The sequence below is a fragment of the Chrysemys picta genome, chromosome 4 (genome assembly GCF_011386835.1).
Source record: "Chrysemys picta bellii isolate R12L10 chromosome 4, ASM1138683v2, whole genome shotgun sequence".
NCBI classification, from domain to species: Eukaryota; Metazoa; Chordata; order Testudines; family Emydidae; genus Chrysemys; species Chrysemys picta.
Genome location: NC_088794.1, coordinates 24,751,854 through 24,773,694, shown reverse-complemented (window position 1 = coordinate 24,773,694; position 21,841 = coordinate 24,751,854). Strand labels below are relative to the sequence as shown.

Sequence of the window (21,841 nt, the reverse complement as noted above, 5' to 3'; positions counted from 1 at the left end):
CTCTTGAAAGAAATAGCTTCTACCCTTAGGATCTCCCAATTCAGCTACACAGGACAAAGGCCAGGAACAGAAACCGAGTCACAGAAACAGGAAGGGACTGGCCCAAGGTCACCCAGCCCCACCCACTGGCACCCGCTGCCTCTTGACGCTGACACGTGAACTGGCCGCATCATGGTTTGTTTTTGAGCAGTGCCAAAACTGGGTCCGGGTCTCCAGCATAACTCCATCATTTTCCATCTGTCTCAGGCTCATCTGGCCCCCATCGCTGCTCCAGGTGACAGCCTCGTGATCTTTAATGGATTTAGTGTCCCAATGCCCCTGGGAGGGAGGGAAGTGCTGGTAGCCTCATGTTCCAGATGGGGACACTGAAGCGCAGAGCGGCTGAGTGATTTGCCCAAGATCACACAGGGAGGAGGAAGGAATTGAAAGCAGGTCTCCTGCCCCCCAGCTTAACACCTGAGCCATTCCCTCTTTCAGTGGCATGGCCACTGAGTCAGGGCGGGTTCCTTGAGTTCAACATGAGGCCCAGTCCAGCCAAGCCAGACCTGCAGGCTGTGTAATGTCCTTCAATCCAGCTAGTCCCTGCAGGGCTTGGGCCAGAGACCTCTGCCATGGGACAGTCAGAGTGGCTGGAGTCCTGTGGGGCTCAGCAGCTCTGCCTTGAAGTCTTAAAGCCCACTGGGATCTTCTACGATGCTTGACCAGGCCGCCAAAATCTCACCCTAGGGAACATCCCACCTGCCCAGCATATCCATGGGCAGCTCCCCAAGGGACATGAACACCATTGCAAGACAGCAGCTGGCACCCGGCAGACCTGAGCAGGAAGACACCAGGCCTTGTGCCACAAGGAACATCTCAGACCAGCAGGAAAGTCAAGTCTAGTGGATAATGGGGAGATGGAGAGAAGCTGCTGCCTCCATTCCCACCCACCAGGAGGGGTGGGAGTTTGCAACATCCTCCTCCGGGATCTGCACAAATAGGGCCTGACAGTGCTCAGGACAAAGAGAAGAACTTGAGCTGGGCAGGACTCCTGGGTTCTCTGGGAGGGGTGTGGGGTCCAGTCATTAGAGCTGGGGGGGTTCAGAGCCAGGACTCTTGGGTTTTCTCCCAGCTCTGGAAGGGGAGTGGGGTCTAGTGGTTAGAGTAGAGTGGGCTGGGATTCTATTCCTGGCTCCGTGGAAGACACTCCGTGCGACCGTCGTCTCTTGGTGCCTGAATTCCCCATTGGTACAGCGGGGATGACTACCCTGGCATGGTCTGCCAGGTCTATGCAGACTGAACGCTTCAGAGCAGGGGCTCTCTCACCAAATGTCCGTGCAGCACCTGGCACAGTAGGGCCCTGGCTGCAGTTGGTTACTGGAAGGGGGATAAAAGTGAAAGCTCTGGTCCAGAACTGCCCACTAGAAGGCTCCTTGCACCTCCCCATGAAGCAGCCAGACGTGAGCATTGTTGGAGACGGAATACCAGGCTAGATGGGCCCCTGCTCTGGACATGCCGAATGGCTACAGGCCTTTCTGAAGTCCCTGCTGACCCGTGAAGCCCTGCTCATGAAGGTGCCATCCTCCCCTGGCCCTGCCAAGGGCAGCAGCACTCTGACCCTTTAACAGACCATGGGCCAAAGAACTAAGACCAGGTGCTTGCCCTGGCCAGGCCTTTCGTGCTGGGGCAGCCAAGGGCTCCTTTGGCCTGGGGTGGCGTGGGTTGGTGGGTGGTGTGTCTCCCTGCTGGGTTTTTGAGGGTGTGGCCAGAGCTGGTGTCAAGGCCCTGTGGGGTACTGGAGCAGCCCTGAGGCTGCTCTTGATGACACCAAAGAGAATGGAAACCTGGCCCCAACACTGATCAGCCCCAATCAACTGCACTGCTGCCCTCTGGCCTCGCCCCCTTACTGGACATCCAGGGGGACTCGGCCCCTCATCTTTCCAGCCTCCCAGGTCTCGGGAGAATTCACCAAAACCTGGAACCGAAAACTCTCCTCTGTCCTGTAGGCCAATGGGAAGATGGGCAGAACCTTCCCCAAGGCCAGGCCAGGGGGCAGAGGTTCCCTCGATGATGGAGGAGGGCCTCAGTCTTGGCATGACACGGAGGGTCCCAATCCAGAGGCCTGGGCTCTGCCACTGCCCCTCCATCCCACCTCGCAGCTCCTCTGCTATCCCAGCTCTGGGCTCCTCCCTGATTTCTGTCAATGTCCCTCAATCCCAGCCTACAGCCCCCTGCTACCCTCGCCCTGGGCTTCCCGCCCAGACACACCAGGCAGTGCCCTGCTGCATGCCAGCGGCTGCTGTGAGCAATGCCAGCATGGCGCAGGGTTCTGTTTCCCTGATTGGCTCTGGCTCCAGGATTTTAGTCTCTAGCCTCTCCAAATCAATCCGGAGGGGCAGGCAAAAAAGAGGAACCCCTCTGGCTGGGCCCTACGGTGGGGTGGGAGTGCCTGGGGGGCAGGAGGCTCGACCCTCCCCCCTGCCCCGCCCAGCACCTCTGTGGCCAGTGTGAGCCCGAACCCAAAAGGGGTGGGGGAGCAGAGTAAGGTGACCGGACATGTGCAGATGTGTGTGTGTGGGGGGGTCACATAGAAGCCCCTGCACCCCCTTCTCCACCCCACAGCCAGATCGGATGTGAGGCAGCACATCCCTCTCAACCAAGTACCTGGCCCCATGGAAGTCACAGCTGGTTCGGCATGGCAGGGCCCCATCATGGCCCTTCCCTGCAGCAGGCCCTGCCCCTCACGCCCCTGCTAGTCCCTGGCTCCCTGCGCCATCCCCTCAGGGTCCAGGCCCGAGGCAGCAGCTGGTAGTGCCTTTCCCACAGGCCTGGCTGGTGGGATGTGGGAGAAGGAGGGGTGGGCTGGCCCAGGTGTGAGCCACCAGAGGCTCCCAGGGAAAATACAGAGGAGGGCGCTGTGGGGATCAAAGGGAGGGGGCCCCTAGCCCCTAATCCACCCCCCATTCACCCAGCCCCCCATCCACTTTACAAACCCAAGGTCACCTCCACATAGGAGATATCACCCCCCCCGACTACATCTCCCCTAGAGATCCATTCCCCACCCCACCCCTTAAAGCTCCCTCGTGCACAAAGATGGTCAGCCCCGAGCACCTCCCCAGGTCCATCCCCCACAGTAAGGGCACTACGCAGCACTGGGATGGCCATCCCATGTAGGGGTAGGGCAGTACAGGGAGCCCCCAATAGTAGGGGTAGGGGAGTGCAGGGAGCCAGCTCCCTGCGGGGCCAAGACTCAGCGGCAGTCTCTGTCCACAGCCATCCCCAGAGGGGGCATCTGGGTAAGGCACAGCTGTAACCCCTCTCCAGGACGGGGGTCCCTAGGCTACCATCCCAGACATCTTATCATAGCTACGGAAAACGCCTCTGCTCCCCACGCCCCCTACCACACAGACCTGGCCCCTCCCCACCCCATTGCACCCCAGGACACAGGCCTGGCCCCTCCCTGCCCCCAATGCACCCCAGCACACAGGCCCAGACCCCAGAAGGCCTACCCTGCTCCCACGCAGTGACATGGGGCAGCGTAGTTGGGGTGGGGGAATCTGCAGTTAAGTAGAGGTCTGGGGTCAGACAGGCCTGGCTCCAGGGAGCAGGGCAGGGGGCCCCATCCAGCCATTGCCCCCCATGGGCCCCATCCAGCCACGGCCCCCCATGGGCCCAGCACAGAGAAATCTGGAGTCCAGGCAGCCTCCGGTGCTTCTAGGGACTCCTAGCTCAAAAGGGTCTCCCTACCATCCCCATGGGCACCTGCCCACTTTGGAGAAGCTGGAGACAGGTGACTGGAGCTTGGCTGGTCCTAGGGCCTGCTCCCCCCAGGCCATGGGAGCAGAGGGAGTTCAGCAGGCAGGGGATGGATGGTGGGGATGGGAGCATCCCTGAGTCGAGCTTTGTGCTGGGGCAGGGGGCTGTGCTATCTACAGCCCATGAGAACAGGAAAGCAGCCCAATAGGAGAGGGGATCAGCCCTGGGCTCTTCACTCTGCAGCTCTCCCCTCCCACCCCAGAGTCAGCTGCATTTCGATGACTTTCTCTGCCCCATTCCCCGAAGCCAGGTTGATGCCCGGCATTGGCGAAGGCCAAAAAAAGGTGCCACGCATGCCATCGTACATGTCTGTTGCGCCACAGGCTGCCCTGATCCCCGGGCACTTGTTAAGTGCCACTAGCTCGTTAAATAGCATGGATATTGCGCATGGGGTTGGAAGTAGGGTGCTGGGCACAGATGATCCTTAGCACAGATTGCATCTCGAACCCTGCTGCGTGTGTCTCACAACCATTAGACAGGCGCTAGTGCAGCCCTGCTGCACCATTGTGTTTGATGCATGCCCGCATGTAGCCAGCTGTGCAGATTAGCCCATGGCAGGTTTTGCCAGGATCATGTTGGGCACGCAGGGGCTGTTCTTCAGAGCCTCCCAAGCGCAGGGAGATCACAACCCTGGTGCTGGGAACTGACAGATACAAAGGAGGAGAGGGTGGTGTGGGGAAGGGTCTCTGGGTTTTAAAGGGGGTGGGGAGGGCCAACTCAAGACCCTCCTCTCCCATCTCCCTGGTGTTGGAAAGCAAGACACAGGAGCCTGGAAGAAAATAGAATAATGGGAAACTATCCAGGCTACAGGGGGAAACAATCAGGAAGACACAACCTGGACAGGGCAGAGTGTGCCAGCCTTCCCCAGTAACACACAGCTCCCCCCAACACAGACTCTCAGAACCATGCCACTTCGCTGCCCACCATGCCCAACCTGGGTGCCCACTCTGCTCAGGTCAAGACACCTTGCAGGGAGCTGTGTGTGTGTTGGGGGGGGGGGGCAGTAGGTCCATTTCCAACCAAAGGGCCAGCAAGGCCCAGCCGCCTGCCCCACACCTGCCCCCAGCTCACCTGGGCTCAGGTAACAGGATCTTCTTGCTGGCCCGGGCTGCAGGGGTGGATTTGCTTTTCTCCATAGCCATCAAGTAGCTCACATCCGCTAGCACCGCTTCCAGGTCGGCCATCTTGCCAGGCAATCTTCTCTCTTCTCCTTTCTTTTTTTTTTTTTAAATACCTTAAGAGATTATTAATTTTTTGAGTCTCCGGCCTCAGCTGCCGACCGAGCCCCCTCTCTGCCCCTCTAGATGCCGGGGGGGTTGGGGTGGGAAAAAAGAGGGGGGTGTTGTTCCCCCACCCCTTTCACCAACAGATCCACATGATGCCTTGCAGCGACAGCCCCTTCCACTTCTTCCTTATTTCTGATCGGCTTCACCTCCTCTGCTAGCGGCTCCCCTTCCTCTCTGAGGCGCTGTGCGTGTTTGCAGGAGAGGCGGGCCTGCCTTGCAGTGGATGCGGCTAAGGGTTTGCTTGTCTCCCACCCCCTTGACAACTGCTTCTGTTTTCTGAGTTGTGTGTCTGTGTGTGGCTCTGCTGGTGCAAGCAGCGGGCAGGGCCAGCCGAGGGGAGTGCCAGGAGAGGGGCACGAGCGTTATAGGGGAAGGAAAAAAACCTGTGCCAAAGCCACCGCAAAAAAATAACAATCCGATCAAGTATCAGGTCACTAGGTCATGAAAAGAGAGAGAGGCAGGATCGACTGGTTCCGCAATGCTTCCTCCTGCCCTGCCTGGCCGCCACACTGGCTACAGCACAGGCTAGCTTGGGTCTCTCTCCGGCTGCAGCTTAAAGCAACAGTACCCTGCAAAAGGGAAGCAAAGGGAAGCAAAAGATTGAACGCTGCCCTCTGGAGGTTTTGTGTTAGCCCTTCGCCCACACACACACACACACAACTGCATTTTAGGCTCCTGTGATCGCAGTGCGTCCAATAGGGGCAGGTTGGCAGAAGCAAGGTTCCAGCATGCCTGTGTGTCAGGTGTCACCCATGCACAACTGAATGCCTATCTGGCCCCCTGCATGCACCTGCCAGCCAATCGGCCTGCACACCTGCGGGATAGTAGGAGGGAACTTACAGTAGCATCTAAAGGCCCCCAAGAAAGGAACAGGGACCCGTCCCTTTTGGGAAGGTGTGCCCCATAAAAACCTGCAAAGCCCTTATATTTTGTTCTCCTTTGAGACCCCCTTGGCTGTGATGCCTGCAAAAAAAAATTGTCTAGGGAGCAGCTGAGCGGCTTACTACGCTGATCAAGTCTGTCAGCCCATGAGCCCCCTTTCTTGGGCATGGGTCCTTGTTATCTCAGCTCATACCCCGAGATCGTAAGCACATTGGGGCAGGGAGTGAGAGTCATTGTGTGAATGTACAGTGCCCAGAATCACTGCTCTGTTTGAGAGGCCAGAGCAACTCACCCAGGGACAGGGTAGATTCCTCCATCGCTTGGAGTCTTTAAATTGAGATTGGGTGTCTTTCCAAAAGATCTAGCTCAAACACCAGTTCTGGTATTGATGCAGGAAACAGTGGGGGAAGTGCTCTGGCCTGGGTTATACAGGACGTGAAACTAGATGATCTCAGTGGTCTTTTCTGGCTTTAAAAAAAATCTATGAATCTGTAATATATACAGCTGCCACCACTATGATATAAACAAATAAATAGTTCTAGGCCTCGTACACATGTGAAATGGAAAGCTGGAATCTACCCCCCAAATTGCTACAATCTAAGGATAAAGGCACAGCCGGTCAACCTTCTATTTGGAAATGTCAAGCTTTTAAACCATATCAGTTTTCTTCTCACATACAAAATGTGTCTGGCCACTGATTTAAAATGTGTATATAAACTGATCACAGTTCATATTATATTATATAAACTGATCACAGTTCAAACAGAGGCTCTCAGGTAGGTGAGACAAAAGATTTGGACTGTGTTTGTTAATACTAAGTTTTGTCCTTTAAAAAAAATTAATTAAAATTCCTGGCTTTGATTTCACCTCTCCATGGCATGTGTTTAAGAGCAGGAGCAGCCCGAAGTGAAATTGACTAGGAAAATAATGAAATTGACCAGCTCAGTTGCACAGGCTAATCTGCAAAGAACAAACAGGGTGCATGATGAAAAGCATCCCATCACTTGTCAGAATGGTGACACTTCTGTCCAAAGACATCAGTCAGACTAGCGCACAGCCCACTGGTTAGGGCATGCTGCTGCCAGGTGGGCAACCGAAGTGCAGAGCCCTTCTCCACATCAGGAAGAAGCAGGAATTTAACCTGTATCTCCCATATCCTGGAGAGGGTATACTAAACACTGAGCTAAAAAGTGTTCAAGGAGACCACTGGTGCCTTTGCCTACACAATCTAGGAATTGAAGCTAGACAAATCCAGACTGGAAAGTAAGGTGTAAATGTTTAACAGTGAGGGTAATGAACCATTGGAAGAACTTACGGAGGGCTGTGGTGGATTGTCCATCACCAGCATTTTTTAAATCAAGACGGAATGTTTTTTTCTGCTCTAGTTCAAACAGGAATTACTTCCAGGAAGTTCTCTGGCCTATGTTATGCAAGAGGTCAGACTAGGTGATCACCATGTCCCTTTCTGACATCAGGCCTGGTCAGCATTAGGAAGTTAGATCGGTATAACTATGTCACTCGCGTGTGCAAAATTCACACCCCTACGTGACACAGTTAAACCAACCTAGCCCCTGGTATAGACAGCACTAGGTCGACAGGAGAATTGTCCTGTTGACCTAGCTCCCATCTCTGGGGGGTGTGGAGTACCACTGCTGACCAGAGGACCCCTCCCATCAATGTAGGTAGCATCGTCACTGAAGCACTGCAGTGACGCAGTTGCAACATTTTAGGTGTAGACAAGCCCTTAGTAGCTCTGCTTTGTAAAGATAAGCGTTTTATCATCATCCATGATGTTAACCACAAGTGTTCAAAACTCATGAGTCAGCTTTTGTAAAACCATGATCGTTAAAAACAACAAAACCTGGGTTCTAATTTGCCTGCTAGCTAGGTTGCACTTGGGTCACATTTTCCAGCTTTTCTACACAGCCAGCTGGTCAGAAACTTTCAGGGGTGGCAGAATGAGGGACAGGGGTGCAGGGTGTGTGTCAGGGTTAGTGCCCCCACGATGGAAATATTGGGCAGGGGAAATCTATGTTTCCACCCCCACAACATCTCACCAGGGCGAGAGCAAAGTAGGACCCATCTATGTTCCACACACTCACAAGAGGGCAGAGATGAGAGTGGGAGCTGGAGGAGGGGTTTCTGGAGCAGCTGCTACCTCCTCCCCCCAGTGCATAAGATTAGGCAGAGGCATCCGGCCTGGGGGAGGTGCAGGAAAGGACAGTTACCTGTTCCGTAACTGGCGTTCTTCGAGATGTGTTGCTCAGGTGTATTCCACAGTAGGTGTGCATGCTCGCCCCGTGCACCGGTGCCGGAAGTTTTTCCCTTAGCAGTACCCGTAGTGGGGGAGCACCGCTGCGACCCCTAGAGTGGCGCCTCTATATCGCGCCATAAAGGGGGCTGCGTGCTCCCCCCACCCTCAGTTCCTTCTTTCCAGACAACTCCGACAGAGGGGAAGGAAGGCGGGATGTGGAATACAGCTGAGCAACACATCTCGAAGAACGCCAGTTACGCAACAGGTAACTGTCCTTTCTTCTTTGAGTGATTGCTCATGCGTATTCCACTGTAGGTGACTCCAAGCTATACCTGATGGAGGTGGGTAGGAGTTTAAGGGTTACCCGGGCGGAGAACCGCCCTACCAAACCTGGCGTCATCCTGCGTTTGGGAGACGATCGCATAGTGCGATGAAAAGGTGTGGACAGAGGACCATGTAGCAGCCCTGCAGGTGTCCTGAACAAGGACATGAGCCACGTAGGCCGCTGATGAGGCCTGAGCTCTCGTCGAATGAGCCTTCACTATATTAGGTGGAGGAACCCCTGCCAGGTTGTAACACGTGCGAATGCACGAGGTGATCCAGCGGGAGATCCGCTGGGTGGAAACCAGTCGCCCCCTCATGCGCTCAGCCGAAGCAATGAAAATCTGAGGGGATTTCCGGAATGGCCGGGTTCTGTCTAGGTAAAAGGCCAGCGCTCTGTGCACATCTAGCATGTGCAGGCGTTGTTCCTCATTGGAGGAATGGGGCTTAGGACAGAGGACCAGGAGGAAAATGTCCTGATCCATGTAAAAAGCCGAGACTACCTTCGGCAGGAAAGCCGGGTGCTGGCGGAGCTGGACCTTATCCCTATGGAAGACCATATACAGGGGCTTGGAGGTCAGGGCCCTAAGCTCCGAGACCTGGCGGGCTGAGGTGATAGCCACCAGGAACGCCACTTTCCACGACAAGTGAGACCAAGAACACATGGCCAAGGGCTCGAAAGGGGGCCCTGTGAGGCAGGAGAGCACTAGATTCAGGTCCCAGAGTGGGACTGGGGGTCTAGCGTAAGGGAAAGCCCGATCCAGCCCTTTTAGGAACTGGGACGTCATGCGGTGTGAAAACACTGAGTGGCCCTGCACTGGGGGGTGGAAGGCTGAAATGGCTGCCAGGTGCACTATGACCGAGGAGGGCACCAGCCCCTGGGACCTAAGGGACAGGAGGTAGTTGAGGATGAGCTGGAGAGATGCGGAGGAGGGGGAGGAACCCCTCTCCCTCGCCCACATGGAGAACTGATACCATTTGGCCAGGTAGGTACGATGTGTGGACGGTCTCCTGCTCTCAAGCAGGACCTGTCTAACATCCTCAGAACACCTCCCCTCTTCCTCATTTAACCACGGAGCAGCCACGCTATCAAGTGGAGCGCAGCCAGGTTGGGATGGAGGAGACGTCCTCCCTCCTGGGAGACGAGGTCTGGTCGAAGCGGCAGCCTGTGCGGGGGACACTGAAAGTTGCAGGAGGGTCCCGTACCAATGCTGACGGGCCCAATCCGGGGCTATGAGGATAATCCGAGCCCTGTCCGCCTTCACCTATCAGGGGAAAGGGCGGGAAGGCGTAGAACAGGCAGCCCGATCATGGGATTAGGAACGCGTCCGATATCGCCCCTTCACCCTCTCCCGCCCTGGAGCAGAATCGTGGGCATAGGCGATTTTGGGCAATGGCGAACAGATCTACCTGGGGAGTGCCCCACTGAAGGAAGAGCCACCTGGCCACCTCCCTGTGTAGGGACCACTCGTGTTGTTGGGAGAAAAACCTGCTTAGGTGATCCGCGAACGTATTGCACTTGCCGGGCAGGTGAAAGGCCCTCAGAAGGATGTCGTGGGCTATACAGAACTCCCACAGGAGCTGGGCTTCCTGGCACAAGGCCACGGAACGTGTTCCCCCTTGCCTGTTGATATAATACATTGCAGTCGTATTGTCCGTGAGGACTCTGACCACCTTCCCTCCTAGGTGCTGACGGAAGGCCACGCACGCCAGGCATACCGCCCTGAGTTCCCTGACATTTATGTGCAGGGACAATTCCGGGGGCGACCATCTGCCCTGGGTTTTGAAGTTCCCCACATGGGCTCCCCATCCCAGGTCCGAGGCGTCCGAGACCAGATCTAGTGAGGGAGGGGGCTCTCGGAAGGGGATACCTTGAAGCATATTGCTCAAGAGGGACCACCATTGCAGGTCAGCCACTACGTTAGGTGGCAATGTGACGACCTTGTCCAGGCCATCCCTGGCCTGGGAAGAACAGGAGGCCAGCCAGAGTTGGAGGGGCCTCATCCTGAGCCTGGTGTGTCACACCACGGAGGTGCAAGGTGCCATATGGCCTAGGATTTGAAGACACGCTCATGCCGTCGTCACAGGGAAGGCTGTGACCGAGGCGATGAGACCTTTGAGCGTCTCAAATCTGTCCCAGGGGAGGGAGGCCATGGCCACCATCGAGTCTAACAGCGCCCCTATGAAGTGTATGCGCTGAACCGGAACTAACGTAGACTTTTCCTCATTTACCACTAGGCCTAGACTCGTGTATGTATCTAGCAGGAATTCCATCTGCGTCTGCATCTGGGATTGAGACTTGCCCTTGAGCAGCCAGTTGTCCAGGTAGGGGAAGATTTGCAGCCCGTTCCTCCTTAGGTGGGCTGCCACTACCGCCATGCACTTGGTGAAAACTCTGGGGGCCGTGGACAGTCCAAAGGGGAGGACCGTAAACTCGTAGTGGTCTGTCCCCACCAGGAAGCGGAGGAAGCGCCTGTAGCCCTCGAAAATGTGGATATGGAGGTCCAGGGCTGCGAACCAATCTCCCGGGTCCAGGGACAGGACAATAGAGGCCAGGGACACCATACGGAATTTTCAGCGAACCAGAAACTAGTTGAGATTCCGCAGGTTGAGGATGGGTCTGAGCCCACCTTTCACCTTCAGGATCAGGAAATACCGGGAATAAAACCCTTTGCCCTGGAATTCCTGAGGTACCCTCTCCACCGCGCCTAGGGTGAGGAGGCGAGTCACCTCCTGACTTAACAGAAGGGCGTGCTCCGGGTCTCCCGGGGCGGAAGGAGGTGCAGTGAGGTTGCATCGAACTGCAGCCTGTACCCCTCGGAGATGGTACTGAAGACCCACCGGTCTGACGTTATACGGGACCAATGTACTCTGAAGGCAGATAAACGGTTGCCAAAAAACAACTTTATTAACTCGGGGGGGGGGTTCCCTGGCAACAGGTTGGGTGGCCCCCCCGCAAACAGTCAGAAACGCCTCTTGCCCTTCGAGAGTCCAGGGCGTGGGGCCAAGTGGGATTGACGCTGTGATCTGCGCCTCTGGTCCCTAGGCCTCTTGGGCAGGGGCTCGTATCTGCCCCGTAGAGGGAGAACCAAAGGCTGCGGTCTAGGCTTGTCCTTGGCCAGCAGGACATACAGACCGAGTGTCTGCAGGGTGGTGCGGGAGTCCTTCATCCTGTGCAGACGAGTGTCTGTCTGGTCTGCATATAACGCCTTGCCGTCAAATGGCAAGTCTTGCATTAAGGACTGGGATTCAACTGACAGCCCCAACAGGGAAAGCCACAATGCTCGTCTCATGGACATAGCCGTGGCCATCGAATGAGCCGCCGTGTCAGCTGCATCCGAGGCGGCCTGGAGAGCTGCTTTCGCTGCCGCCGCACCCTCATCAACTAGAGCCATGAACTCCTTCCTGTCCTGCTCTTGGAGGGAGGGCTCGAAATTTGGCAAGTTAAAGTCATACCTGCTCAGGAGTGCTTGATGGTTTGTCACCCTGAGCTGGAAACTGGCAGAGGAATAAACTTTTTTCCCAAAAGTGTCCAGTCTCCTGGCCTCCTTGTCCTTGGGAGTTGGTGCGGGCTGGCCATGTCATTCACGGTGGTTGATGGACTCCACTACCAATGAGTTCGGGGTAGGATGAGTGTAAAGGTACTCATGCCCCTTTGTTGGCACAAAATATTTCTGTTCTGCCTTTTTGGAAATGGGCGGCAGAGAGGACGGGGTTTGCCATAGGCCAATGGAAATGTTGGCTACCCCTTGGTGAAGCGGTAACGCCACACGGCCCTGTGCTGAGGAGGAGAGGACATTAAACAAATTGTCCGACGGCTCCTCCATCTCCTCCGCCTGGAGCTGGAGGTTGGTGGCTATCTGCTGGAGGAGCTCCTGGTGCACCTTGAAGTCCTCCTGAGAAGGAGGGGGTGGTGCCGCTATGGACTCATCCGGTGCCGACAGGGCGACCGGGACGGCCCCTAGGGCATCGGTCGGTGCCGGAATGTCGCACTCCGTGTCCTGGTTCAGGTGCGGTACCGGTGGTGCAGCCCCCAAGGATTGGTCCCGGTGCCAAGGCGGGGATGCCGAGTGGGCTTGGGATGCCCCGGCCATGGAGCGGGGCCCCGGCGATGCAGGCGCCTGGGGCCACGGTGCCCACTGGCACCACTGTCTTTGCCATGGCGCCCCTTGCCACTGAGTCGTCTGGGGTCCTACCAGGGTTACACGTTCCTGGAGGACGGTGCAGCCCGGGGAAGGACAGCTGGGCATCGAGGCAGAGGTGGCCGAGGAGCACACAGTGCCGTAGGAACGGCTCAACCAGTCCCGTCCACGTCAGGTCTGGCCCCGGGATTTAGACCTCGACGACAATGAAACGTATACGTCGGAGGTGCTATCTCTGGTGTCCCGTCGATGGCCGCGGCTACGATGCCTCGGTGCTGGTGACTGTCTGGATACACCCCGAGCAAGGCACGTGCCTTGGTATGGTCGGTGGTGCTGATGGCATCGAGATCTGCTATCACTTCGGCTGGACGAGGAGCGTCGACACTTCCTGTCTCGGCATCTGCAACTCCTGTGGGCCGAGGAGGACTCCGGCGACTTGCTCCCAGGCGACCCCGACAAACGAGTGGAGATCTGTCGCGGGCTTCAGGAAGGCCTGCAGATTGAGCAGAGACCTCTAACTCCGACCTGGCCGGTGATGGCTGGTGGGCGCCCAGCGGTGGCTTCCCACGGGACCGGGGGCCCGACTCGGGCGGCCTGCTTGGTACCAGCAGGACGTCGATGACTCAGGCGTAGATGGAATCCGCATCGTTGGGGAGGCACGCGCTGACGGGGCCGGACTACTCTGCTCTACACGAGTCGGAGGTCTGGATCCCAAGGGGGATCGTGGGCTGCCCAACTTGGGTCCGGCCTCACCCCTGTCCTTATCTCGGCGCTGCTGGGTCTTGCCTTGCTTCTTAACAGGGGAGCAGTGCTGACTGGTGGATGGGGCGTCACTCCGCACCGAAAACGCGGTGCCCGGCACCGGGTCGGTTCGGCGCGCCAGTGCCGGGGCCAGTCCCGACTCCATAAGCAGGGCCCGGAGTCAGATCTCACATTCGCGCTTAGTCCGGGACTTGAAGGATTTACAGATTTTCCAGCGCTCACTTATGTGAGCCTCGCCCAGACAGCGAAGACACTCGGAGTGTGGATCGCTTCTGAGCATGGAATTGTGACAGGAGTCGCACGACTTGAAGCCTGGGGCTCGGGGCATGCCCCGAGCCAGGCTACTAACTGTAGAAACTATTAACGGTCAAAGATCTTACTACTAAGGAAGACGCTGCAGCAATGCTGGAGCAAAAGTTCCGACTACCTTCACTGGCGGCAAGAAGGAACTGAGGGTGGGGGGAGCACGCAGCCCCCTTTATGGCACGATATAGAGGCACCACTCCAGGGGTCGCAGCGGTGCTCCCCCATTACGGGAACTGCTAAGGGAAAAACTTCCGGCACCGGTGCACGTGGCGAGCACGCACACCTACTGTGGAATACACATGAGCAATCACTCGAAGAAGAAACGTGCACCAGTTGCCAAGGTGCAGGACAGGACAAGGCTTTAGCAACTGAGTGGGGGACAGGGGGCATTGACCCACTGGGCGCCAGCCGCTGAAGAATTGCCATGGGAACTGCAGCAGGAACTACTGGATGTCCCTTCCCAGCCTGGAGCCAGCTGCCCCTCCACTGACCCACGCTTCAGTCTCTGTAGCCCCCCTCATTCTCCCTGCTACCCCTCAGCACCCTCAGTCACAGGGAGTTTCCACCCCACTCCAGAAACTTTCATTTGAACAAAGCTGGGATGGTCAGGTAAATCCCATGAGTCCCGGAGCTGGGGTTGTAGGGAAAACACCAGATATTGCAAGAATTAGCAATGCTGTGTCATCCTCCATTTTGCAGCTTGAACAAAAATCTCACGCTGCCGAGCATAGAGGTTTGTGTCAAATGGGAGGATCTCACTGGAGCTGGTTGAAAGTTTTCCATGAAAAATGTTTTTCAGTGGCAAATTGAATTTTTAAGTAAATGAAGCTTTTAGTGAAATGTGTCATCTAAATTTTCTGTGGAAAGCAGCATTTTCATCCAAAAGCCCAGAGCCTGAAAAAGGAAATATTTTGATTTTGAAAGGCCACTGTGATGCCTCATGGGAGGTGTAGTTCAGTTTTCTCATGTCCTCATTTTCCTCTATGGGCTGGGATCCCTGGGCAAACATCTCCCAGGATGCACCATGGCTAAGGACTCCCATGATGCACTGCCTCCCCTCTCCAATCAGACAGGACTGTGGTGCATCATGGGAGATGTAGTCCAACCAGGCAGTCTAGCTCAGCGAAAAATGGGAGCACAAGGCACTCAAACTATAACTCCCACAAGGCCCAGGGGCAGTATTTCCTAATTGATTTTTATTTTTTAGTTTGTCAAAATTATCCAAAGTAAAAAAATAAAAATCAAAACCCAAAACAGGTTTTGCCGGCCAAGTGTGGGGCTGCCTCCCTCAGTTTCCTCTTCCATGGGGTTTTCTGTCTCTCCTGGAGTGTCACATGGCTCAGCCCTTGTAAAAGTCAGGACCAGCTCCTGACTGGTGGGAGTAGTTGATACAGCTACCCAGTGGAATCCAGCTGCCTGTGACACCCACATTTTTTAACCAGCTCTGACTCTGTGTCTCCACTTGTACAGGTGCCATGCACTCTCCTGGCAAAAACAGAGGCTTTGGCAAGTTGCTGCTGGCGATGGAAGCTTGGGTGTGTTGGGCAGCTACTCCCGATCACCCGTGGGCTGAGCTGGAGTCAGACTGGTGACCAAGAGGGGATTGGTGCACCTCCCAGCCCAGCCCCATGCAACTCCAACTCAGCCCTCGACACCACCATCCCATCCCCCTGCACTGTGAATGCCCAAGCCCCCTTCCTGAGCCCCCAACTCCATAGCCCTAGTCTAACCACCCCACACCTTTAGCCCCTACCCACCCAGCCCATCCCTGCACCCGGTCTCCCACATGTTGCACTCCCAGTTCATCCCAGCCTGCCCTCTCCCACCCACCCCCCGCATGCTTTACACTTTCAGCTCACACCTGGCTCCCCCCCACTCACACCCTGAGCCCACACCTCCTGCCTGGCCCCCAGAAAACCCTGCCCATGGATGAGCTCTTGCTGCCAGGCTCCTTGGCCACATGGTGTAATTGATGTAGTGGTGGCCAGGGCAGGGAACTGCCCGGCCAGCAAGGTGTGCAGTGGAGTGGCAGGCCGGGTGCCTACATGGGGACAGATGGGCCACTGTGCTTGTGGCCAAAGCTCAGGCAGCAGTTACGGTAGCACCAGGCACAGCCCCGGCCATGATCCTACCCCTGCTAATGGTGGTGGTCATGCGGGGTGGAAAATGCTTCCCAGCAGCCTGGCTGGGGGCCACTTCCTCGGAGTCCCAGCTGGCGACTGCCCCCTCCCAGCCTTGTCCCTTGCTACCCCCAGTCTGCTTGTAGCTAGAGCAGCCTCTACCAGGCCAGTAGAGACCATTGTTCTCCCCAGCCTGCCCTCCTGCACAGCATGGGCCGGAGAATCTTAGCCACATTGGGTGGAGAGGGACTTCGGGACACTATCAAGTCCAACCGTCATCCCAGTCACCTCGGTGGTGCAGTGATGCATGGACAGCACACTGGAAGTTCAGGGCCAGCATCAAATCACCTAGATCCAAGATCAAATGAAACACAGGCCAACAGCACGGATGGGGTGGGTAATGTGGGAAAAGTAGGACACGGGGCTGAAGGCATGGGTCACTTTCATTTAATTCTATTAAAGCATCCACTTTTTCAAACCTCCATGCAGTTTCTGGGGAAATCCCCAGACTTCTGCACAGGAGACTGCCAGACTCGGGTCTCAGCGCATCGGTCCAGTTCCCCACAGAGTACAGATGCAATTCTCTGTGCTATGCCAAGCAGCAGAAAAATCTGTGGCTGCATGCTAAAGAAGCAGTTCCCAAATATTAGGTGTACTATAGTTACTTACAGTATATGATCTAGCCACTAGAGGTCTCCAGGTGCTGTGGAGAAACCCAGGACCAGCGTGGTGTCTGATAAACAAGAGAGACAAAGCTGGAATGTGAGCTGGGGGGGAAAGCCTGTTTGTGTCATTACCTGTTTCAATAAAAGTCTCCCTTTAAAGGTGGAATGGGATTCCCTAGATCAGGACAGTAAGAAGGGAGGATGCTGACCAATTTCAGAGTTCAGGCCCCCAGGTGTTTCAGGGAAAGAGGTCCTTTGCCACCAATTGTGCTGCATTTCTTCTTTCAGACAGTGGCCTTTCTGCACAGAGACACGTGTGAGATTGCAGCCCCAGTGAGCGTCAGATACTTTTTGAAGGCCCCCCTACCCCCAAGCCATCAGAGCTGAGGTGTTAAGAGGTTCCCCAACCACCTTGGTTCTTTCTGCTGAATGCTGGAGGTCCGGAGACAGCAGGAACCCCAGGAAGGTCCTGACATTGGGGTGAAAGCAGAACAGGGCTCTGGGGAGCACTGGACAAAGCACAAAGCCCAGAGCCTCAAAAGATGTTTAGGTGCTCATCTCTGGCTGATTTCCCATCAATGTGAGTTAGGTGCCTAAATACCTTTGAGGATCTTGGCTTAAGTGACCCAAGCTTAAGTCCTGGTCAAAGTCAGGCTGCTAAGTGATGCCAGTGCATTGGCTAATGTCCCTTCAAGGCTGAATCTAAGGCATTTCGGCAGGTGGGGGCAGCAGAGTCATTCCCCTCCACCCCCTGCTGATCTCCCAATGCTACCAGACAAGGACCCTCCTGAAGACCATGCTCCTCCTTGGCCCTTTGCATACACAGACTCACCTCCCCCATACAAGCCTCAGGGTTTGCAATGGCAGATGAGGGAGCTGGTGCAGATGGAGCCCATTTCTGGAGGATGGTGCTGAACAAGTTTATCTATGTATGGCACCCATGCGTTTCCTGGCAGCGGTACGATGCTGTCACCGCTACTAGGCTCCTGTGGAAGACACATGGTGCTGCAGCGACACCGCTGTGGGCTAGAATCACTGGTGGATGGAAAGAAGGGTGCTTTGGGTGAGTGAGTGAGTGAGTGAGTGCAAGCAAAAATCTGTGTCTTTTAGGGTGAGGAATCCAGAATCAGAATGTGGAACTTTGCAAGTTTAGGGGTTTGCTCAAGGACAGGCTCTGGCTCCACCGGAAGTTACTGCTCTGGGGGCAGGATACCTGCGAGATGGTGTCTGGCCTGCCTTGAAAATCTGGGGAGGTGCAAAAGGCAAATGGCTGAGGGAAAGGCATCTCTCTCAGGAGCAGCTTTCCCCTCCATGCTGCTGGCATCTCCTCTTCAGCACTCACCCTGAATGAGGAAACCAGGTCTGTTCTGAGCAGGGTGAGGGGAGGGTTCCCCAAGAAGGGGCAGGCGAGGGGGCATGGGACGGGTCTCCAGACTGAACTCGATGGTCTGTGGAGGTCCCACATGTCAAGGAAACAGACCAGAGCACTTCCAGAAGGGAGAGGAAGGACAGGGATTGCAGAGTGGGACAGGGCTCCTGGACAACCCATCAGATCCAAGGATGGGCCAGCAGGAGAACCAGGAGGCCAGAGTATCTCCCCCTGCCCTCTGTCTCCTCTACAGTTGGTGCAGCAAACAAGGCTAGAGGGGGCTGGCTCAAGGTGCAAAGGAGCCAGAATGAGGGTTTTGTTTATGGAACCAAGAAGATTGCCAGGATGGGTTCCTTCTCCTCTGGCTGGAGAGCAGGCAGTGGACCTGGGTAACTGTTACTAAAATCACTGGAAGTTTTGCCTTGGACTTCAATGGGGCCAATTCCCCAGGCCCTACCCTCTTCTACCTTCTTCAGAACATCATCAGCTCTGCCCCCATGCAAACCTTCACCGAAGGGAGATGAGCCAACTGGCCCACACCCTGGGTACAGTAGGCACCTTCGAGCGGTGCAGCATAATGCCAGACACCACATCTCTGGGTCATGTGTCTGCTGCAAGATCCAGAGCTTGGTGGGCAAACGTGCACCCGTTCACAGCCCTCGGGGTGGTGGATAACACGCCTGGGCAGAAGATCTGTTTTAGAGATGGTGCAATTCCCTGAAAGGCAATAAGGTTACACCCTCAAGAGTCTGATGGGTGCCGAGCATTTACTAGGATGATGCATGACCCAGGCTGATGACCTGGGGCAGGATCTCAAAGCCTAACAGCTGGACTCCAACCCTCCATCTAAGGGCAACTATGTTTGTTGTATGCCCAGCACAGCCAGAGGTCTCTGGCTTTCCTTAGAAGCAACGGTGGGCGATTTTCCCCTGAACTAACCCACCTCAACCCTTATGACCCCAATCTAACAAGGCATTTAAAGCAATGGGGTTCCAATGTCCTTAAAGTTAAGCATGTTATCTACATTGTGGTAGCACCTAGAAGACCCAGCAATGGAGCAGGAGCCCACTATGCTAGGTGCTGCACCAACCCTACCCCCCCTCCACCACACACCTCATTTTTATGCTTCAACTCTTGGCAGACTGGAGGAACTGTGTCGTTTGGAAAGGAAAAGTAAAGATTCCCACAAAGACCCAGTGGCAGGTGCCGGGGCCTTTGCAGGGTGTAGATCAGAATGATAAACACAAATACGTGTGACGACGTGGTTTATCAATTTGGGATTATTTTCGCTAACCCCGCCGCCACTAGTAGCATTTTATCCAGCGCCGAGGAAACAAAACTCTACGTGAGAATGTTTCCATTGAGAAGGACAGGCAATGTATCTAACCAGACACAAACTGGGCATGAGCCTAGCTAGAGGGGCTATGCCTGCCACTGGAGCGGAAGGAAGGCCCATGCTCAGGGCATGCCGGATGTCACCAGGAGCTTTTAGGGGAAAGCAGTTCTTTTTTAAGAGTGGCTTATTGGAGATTAGTTTAAACTGGTTCCTTATTGACTTAAACTGATTGGAGCCTGGTTAAGCCAAAGGGAAAGCCTCTCCCGGCAGGGATTAGCCCTGGTTTAAATTGACACCGTATGTTAAAAATCTGCAATTTTCTCCTGAAGCCAAGTTCTAACTCTCAGGGGAGAGGGATTCCCAAGGTGCTAAGAGCCTGTTCAGTTTTAAGGCTTCCACCAAGTCCAGATTACCTCTACCCAGAGGACTCAGTGCCCTCAAGGAATCCTGTAACCCTTTGAACATTTCCTCGCCTAGTCTCAGATTCCAAGGCCAGAAGGGACCATTAGATCTTTCAGTGTGACACCCTGCAGAGCACAGGTCAGACAGTGTCACCCAGTTACTCCTGTAATGACTCCAATAATTCGGGTTTGACTCCAGCGCAATTTCACCATCATCATCGTTGTTGCAGTTGTCTCCAGGTTGCTTTTTAATCTGCAGCATTGCTCGGTCATCTGGGAATTTGGGCTGCCCAGTCCCTCTGGGAACCCTCTGTACCAGACATGTTGCTTTCTGGCATCCAGAGATTTTGGCCATTTTGGTTCTTTAGGTCACTTCTAGGATGGGGCTTTCGCTCTTCATAATCGTCTGTCTGATATGGCCGTCTCACCTGCGCCACTTTTTGAGGCACAACTCCTGAGTGGAAGGGAACAGCTGGGCAGCACATTGAATGACCTCATCTGCCTTTGGATTCCTTTGCTCTTTGTTCTGAGGTCAGTGCACGTTTCAAAGAGTCTCCAGAAGTTGGTGAGGTCTCCAGGTCCCAGCTTCTTAAAGGTATTTAGGCACTTAACTCCTATTCATTGCAGCGGAAGTTAGCAGCCTAAATTCCTACGAAGATCTGAGCTTAAATGGCTCAGCTCCATTAAAGGCAAAGCAAGGAGCAAAGGAAAGAGCAGTGTGCTGTGGATAGAATGGCAGGTCGTGACACCTCCTGCTGGGCCTGCCAAGACCCCATTGCTAGAGTTGGGTTGATAGCCAAAGGTTGGAAGGTGGCTTGGGGTGACCTACTTGACACACTTTATAGGGACTGGAATTAATTTCAAGCCTCCAAGCTGAACATCCACAAATCAGGTTTCAGAGTAGCAGCCGTGTTAGTCTGTATCCAGGCTTCTTTAAAAGGCCACCCAGAAGAGTCACTTGGGGAAATCTCAGCCAGAAGGTAGGTGATAGGAGAATCCTGTTGCAGACAGAGACCCCAGGAATGGGGGTAGGGGAAAGGAACATGTCAGGAACTGGGTTGTGGGGAAAACTAGGGAAGGTGGAGGAGAAATTAAAGGAAGCCTTGACTTTGCAGGGCAGAGAAAGTGAAAGGAAAAACTCTCCCTCCCCACCCTTCCCCGCTCTGCAGGGGGAGGGATCAAAAGGAGAAACCAGGGCTAGAGCCTGGCAGAATGTGACGCTGAGGAGGTTGCACGAGTGAAGGATACCAGGGGAGCAGCTCCTGCAGGGCATAGGCCACATGAAAGGGTGCGGGCAGCAAGACATGGCAGGGAGGAGGAACATGGCCTGGGTTTCTGAGACAGTCACTTTGAGCAGGGAAAAGCAGAGGGGTGGGGAGAGGGCATCCAAGAGGAAACTGGCAACCCCATAGGTTAGTCTCCAATGGCCTGAAATTGCGCTGCACCGTGTGCAATCATGACACTAGCAGAAGCCGGAAGCCCAGCAGGGATGGCCTGTTCCTGTCTGGCAACCCCTGGGTTTAATGCCTCATCTGCTGTTAGCTAGGTGGAAGAAGTTCCCCCATTCATCAGTGAGTGGAGTTGCGACAGTTCTCAAAAGGGATCTATGCACCCAGCCCCTTTTCTCATTGCCAGGGTTAAACTGCCCTCACCTGGCCATTTTTGGAAAGAGCAGCTCCCATGCAGGAACCCTGTCAATTTCACTCAGATCAATTTCCTTATACCTATACCTTGCCTATGGGGTGGAAAAAGGGCTACCCCCATTGATAGAGCAAATGTCTCTGCAGGAAAAAGTCTGAGCGATGGCAGTTTCATGAAGTGGATCCACTTTCAGTGGAGAGGTGGCTAGTGCCCACTGAGTTGTTTACAGCTGTCTCCTCTCTTCAAATTGATGCACATCTTCCTATCTGTGTTTCTAGCAAGATGTCTCTATACTCCTGCCAGGCTGAGAATCCTATTTCCCCACTGGTTTGCACAGGGCCAGGAAGGACAGCTCCATTTTTGTCATTCAGATAGCTTCATGGAATTCCCAATAGGTCTTTCACTCCCCAGCTTCTGTTCCCAGGTTGCAATCAGCAGTCGGATAGTCAACGAGAGTTTGCATTTAGCACACTTGATTTTAAGTGGGGGTGATCTGGAGCCCACACCAGGTGGCAGGGGAATATGAAGAGTCACCATGATCGTGGCAGACGACAACTTGCC

The 21,841-nt window shown here is 55.0% G+C and overlaps 2 protein-coding genes across 2 annotated transcripts in view; both read right to left on the bottom strand.

The window, feature by feature from the left end:
* GRK2 (G protein-coupled receptor kinase 2) overlaps positions 1 to 5,002 on the bottom strand; it is a 20,600-nt gene extending 15,598 nt beyond the window's left edge. Inside the window, exon 1 of the mRNA XM_005280516.5 lies at positions 4,867 to 5,002. Coding sequence (XP_005280573.2) covers positions 4,867 to 4,979 — 113 coding nt within the window. The 5' untranslated portion in view covers positions 4,980 to 5,002. The remainder of the gene's footprint in view (positions 1 to 4,866) is intronic.
* The window catches only part of KDM2A (lysine demethylase 2A), a 104,014-nt gene continuing 87,130 nt past the window's right edge, over positions 4,958 to 21,841 (bottom strand). The window contains exon 24 of the transcript XR_010600415.1: positions 4,958 to 21,841. The gene's annotated coding sequence lies outside the window, so the exon portion shown is untranslated.